The 4887-nt window shown below is 26.5% G+C and overlaps 1 protein-coding gene across 2 annotated transcripts; it reads left to right on the top strand.

Moving 5' to 3' along the window:
• Nucleotides 1–309: 309 nt before the first annotated feature.
• Nucleotides 310–4880, top strand: LOC126842309 (alpha-tocopherol transfer protein-like). 2 transcript variants are annotated; one of them, XM_050579240.1, is made up of 5 exons: nt 310–390; nt 2867–3116; nt 3784–3894; nt 3957–4062; nt 4540–4880. In XM_050579240.1, exons 2-5 carry the CDS (start codon nt 2982–2984, stop codon nt 4686–4688), a joined length of 501 nt encoding a protein of 166 aa, XP_050435197.1. In that variant the 5' UTR covers nt 310–390; nt 2867–2981; the 3' UTR covers nt 4689–4880. The 2 variants fall into 2 exon arrangements, with proteins under 2 accessions (XP_050435197.1, XP_050435196.1); XM_050579239.1 differs by lacking the exon at nt 310–390 and adding an exon at nt 2336–2508.
• Nucleotides 4881–4887: the final 7 nt, after the last annotated feature.

Raw genomic sequence — 4887 nt, 5'->3', positions numbered from 1 at the left:
AATTTATTTGACTGAGTTGTAATATAAATGTGAAAAACAATGTTACTATTTTGAAAAAGTGTATGCACCATATGAGAGTAGGTTTAGTTTGTAAGTTGTAACTTTTTTCACACAACGAAAATTGTAATTTAAATAAAATATTGTAACGGATTTGAGATGAATTTTTTTGAGTTTTATTTTCAGAAATAAATAATTAGACCTCCGAGAACGACAATAATGGTTTTATTGTTTAACTTCAGTCATTTAAGTGTTAATGGTCTTAATTTGAATGAAAGTTTTGACGTTGAGTTGGAGCTGAGGTGTTGTCGTTAAAAATTATTAGGATTCCAATTTTTTTAAAAATTAAGCATTACCTTACCAAATAAACAATTTATATGATACAACAAACAGGTAAAATACATGTTTCCTAGTATTTATTATATGTTAATTATAACTAAGTACCGTTAAATTGCTAGTTTAATACAAAAATGTATATTTCGTTTTTTTTACAAGCTCACTATTGTGAAAAATTGCTGCTTGATTTATTAAAATTACTATTAGTTATTCATGTTTGAAGCATCTAAAAAAAAAAGATACTAACGATAATTTTATTGTTTTAACTATCTCTGGTGATGTCGGATCCCACTTGGAAAAGTATTCTGGTGCTGAGAGTTTAATAGTGTATTACTGGTCCACAATTATTTTGACTTTTTCCATGGTTTTATGAATTATTAATACTATGAATGTCACTGTACTTAAAGTTTAAGAAAATTATTGTAAATTGGTCATAGTTTACAAAGTATTAATTCTTTACATGTTATCTGGTCGTTTTTAATAAATTATATACAATTGCCACTAGGTTAGTTGCAAAGACAGGATTAGCATATCAAAGAAATTAAAAACTTATGTTACTTTTTGAAAAAAACCTAATTCCATACTTATTTTCTAGGTAACAATTTTTAAATATGTATATACATACTTAGAAATGTATGGATAAAACTATCAATCTTGTTCACAAAAACCTGCGCAAAAAAAAAAATGCTGCAATTTCCATATTATTTGTTGCATAATTAACACATCACAAAAATTGTAATATTTTTGTATGTCTTCACCTCTAAACTAATATGTATATTTTATATAATAGTTGAAATTATCGTTAACAATATTTATTTATATGTATGAATTTTCAATTAACGTATATGAAGAGTGAAAGTGTCAAACGTTCCAAGTGCCAAAGTATAAAAATTGTACAATATAATTTGATTTGTATTTTATTCATTACCGGAAACAATTTTGTAAATTTTTCAAGTGAAGAATAGTTATTTATAAAAAAAACAATCATATTGAAAACTCAAAAATATGTTAAAATGTTTCCGGTAATGAATAAAATACAAATCAAGTTAACAAGTTGAATTTTTATACCTTGGCACTTGGAACGTTTGACACTTTCACTCTTCATATAGTCTCAGTCATAATTAAAACACATCGCCCTTGCTTTTTTGAAATTTAAATAATTACTATAGAAGATGTTCAATGTTTCTTTGTCGATAAAACATCTGAAAACCTAAACGGCAATGACTAAACATTGTATATTATTATACCTTTCTTAGTGTAACACCGAGTAGCATGTTGGTAAATTCTGCAATAAAGGGTTTAAAGAATAAAGTTATTTCAAGTTAATTTTTTAACAACCAGACAATATGCATATAAAATTTATAATATGTAAACTATGACCAAACAACAAAACATTTTTTTTAATATTAATAACAATGGTTCTCATGATATTTATGTTTTATTCTTGTTTTTCTTAATATTATGTTAATGTTGTTTATTATGATATTATCCTCTCATGATGTTATTATATTAATTAATTACTCCTGAGAAAAAAACGGCCATTTACATAGTTCCTCGAAGTCGATAAAACTACCAAAAAATTGAATGCCGTCGAAGACATAGTATAGTCTTGCTCATTTCATAGTTTTGAGTGTTACTCTATGCAATAAAATAATTTTTTTATTTCTATTGTAAATTAACCCTTTATAACACTTTAAGTGTATATGTATAAAAAACCTTTTCCAATATAATTATGGAAACTAAAACGTTAATGCTACCGTCGCCGAGCTCAATCAATCAGATTTATACCGAGTTGGGCACATCTGAGACAAAATTGGATCTTGACGTTAAAATTCTCAAAGAGTGGATGCGAAAACAGCCCCACCTTCCGAACCCAGACGGTAAAATAAATAGTTTTTATATTGAGATATATTGTTTTTTCGGAATCATTTATTATCGTGACAACAGTGTGTTCTTATAATATAGTACACACTAAAAAATAATATATTATCTATTAGATGATGAAAAGATAATCGATGAAAAGCGACTCAAAACATTTCTGTTGATTTGTAAGAATAGTTTGGAGAAAACCAAAGTAATGTTGGACCAGCATTACACTATAAAACTCTCAGCACCAGAATATTTTTCCAAGTGGGATCCGACATCACCAGAGATAGTTAAAATAATGAAATTATTGTTAGTATCTATGTGAACATATCTATTATTTTTAGTCGCTTCAAACATGAATAACTAATAGTAATTATTTATAAATCAATCAGCGACTTTTCACAATCGTGTGCTTGTAAAAAATTACCAATTGGCTAATGTTTTTTTACTATGCATTACGCCCTAAGTTGGTTTTATACAAAGAAGGAATGAGAAGCATTTTGGATTATTACATTTATATTGACAATGTTTATTTATATTTATCATTATTTAACAACTTAACTGTTTTTTAGAATATTTGATATTAATATATGCTATTATAGATGAAAAAACCTAACCTAACTTAACTCTTCACTGCATATATATTATATTTAATTATTTTTTTTAGTTGTTACGTCCCATTTCCAAACCCGACACACGAGGGCCACAGAGTTCTCCTACATCGTATTAAGACGGAAGATGCAGAAAATTTTGTATATGATGATATTAATAAATTAGTTTTTATGTCAATAGATCTTAGAGTCGCCAAGTTAGACACCTATAACAAAGAAATAATCTTATATGATTGCAACAATTTGTCAATGAATCATGTAGCAGCAATAATACCCAGTATTAAGAAAGTCCTTGAAAGTTTATTTGTAAGTCACATTTTAAATGTATATTTAACTAAAAGAGTTTGCATGTGGTCTGTTCTAAAATAGTTTAGTATAGGCAGTATTTAAGAAAAAACGATTAATTTACCGGTTAATTTGTACAATCTTCAAATTATTGCAATTTTTTCAATAATATCACAAATTTTTTAACATAAAAAACAAAAAATAAAAAAAATGTTTTTCTTCATACCTAAGTAAAATTGCCAAACAACTCGTATCTGTTTGCAGAATTAAAATCGGACCATCAAAAGTACCCGAAATTTTGTCTGGTTTTTTGGTGGCTCTTATTGTAAAAATACACTAAGCAGAGTAAAATGTTATAGTACTCAGTAATATCTACACAATATGATTCCACCAAATACATTTTAGGTGATTTATCAAAAATCTACAGATTCGCATCGAAGCGTTTTCTTGAATGTGATATTACAGGTACTTTGCAACCATTGACTACATATTTTGTTATAGTACGTTAGCTTCTTGCTACATTATATATGTTCAGAATGGGTTGAAACTTTTAATAATTTTATATGTATAAGTGTTAATAATTCAATTGCATTGTATTTAATTGTGTATAATGATTAATTTAAATGTTAACCATTACAAATAAGGTAATAATATCTTATTTATATTATATGATTATTATTTTTTTTAGGCGGCATTTCCATTACGGTTACATGGCATTCACATAATCAATACAAACAGTTTTGTAAACCCATTAATTAATCTATCATTAAGTATTATGAAAAAAAAAGTTGCCGGAAGGGTAAATTATTCTCTATTTCAACATTTGTTTAGAAATATTTCAATGAAATATTTATATTACAGGTGATTAATCACAAATCCATCGAAGAATTGAAAAATTACATCGATCCTAGTGTTCTTCCACTGGACTACGGAGGGACTTATCCAAAGACGTCTGACGAAATAATAGGTTAGTTTAATCTGTAATAATTTTTACAAAAAAAATTTATGTTTTTACTTTAAATAAAAAAAACTGTAGAAAGAAATCCCCAATAAACCAAAAAATAATAATTTATTGTCTGAATCCAAAACGCAAAATATTCTATTAACTATAGAAATGATAATTATCTTGATTTCTGTAAAAAAAAAAATAATTATAAATAAATTAAGTTCCATATTTTGTTTATAAATACAAAATATTGAATATGATCAGAGATGGACTCGATGATTAATCCCAGATTATAGGATTTTTGTTTAATTAATTAAAATATTACAGGAAATCAGGCTAAAAAAATAATTTTTCCACTTCACGAAAAAAACATTGAATCGTGGATATGTTATCATATACATCCTATATCTTATCACTTAGACGAATTATTTATTTCCAAAAATACGAATGTCGTTTTAGCCTAATAATTTGAATTGTAAAATAATTGATATATTTTAGATGACTGGCATATTGAATTGAAGAAGCACCGAGAATGGTTTATAACACAATCGTCAATTGTTGCAGATAATAGTAAACGCCCGATAAATTCCAATAATCACTTGGATAACGCAATGGAAGGTTCATTTAGGAAATTAGATGTCGATTAGTAACGATTCATTGTCAGTGAAAATAAATAAGCTTATTCTTAAGGGAACATCATGCGTTATAGTTGTACATGCATGATGTTATTTTGGCAATAGATTTATTTTGGTGTACTTAAATTTTAAATTTTTCTGGTGAAAGAGTATTTTGTTATTCTAAAATAATAGTGTAATTTTATGTGGTGTAACAAATTATGTGTTGGGT

The sequence above is a fragment of the Adelges cooleyi genome, unplaced genomic scaffold, assembly GCF_023614345.1.
Source record: "Adelges cooleyi isolate 19-005CV unplaced genomic scaffold, UGA_ACOO_1.1 ACOO_flye_CR_arks_rails_tigmint_CR_PRNA_509, whole genome shotgun sequence".
NCBI lineage: Eukaryota > Metazoa > Arthropoda > Insecta > Hemiptera > Adelgidae > Adelges > Adelges cooleyi.
This window is presented reverse-complemented; position numbering and strand designations above follow the sequence as displayed.

What these genes read in the sequence shown, in the direction of transcription:
- LOC126842309 (XM_050579239.1), top strand. Translation starts at nt 2,411, where the DNA reads ATGTTGGACCAGCATTACACTATAAAACTCTCAGCACCAGAATATTTT. An exon ending in AAGTCCTTGAAAGTTTATTT is followed by an intron (nt 3,117 to 3,783) that starts GTAAGTCACATT and finishes TATTTTTTTTAG; the next exon opens with GCGGCATTTCCATTACGGTT. An exon ending in GACGTCTGACGAAATAATAG is followed by an intron (nt 4,063 to 4,539) that starts GTTAGTTTAATC and finishes GATATATTTTAG; the next exon opens with ATGACTGGCATATTGAATTG.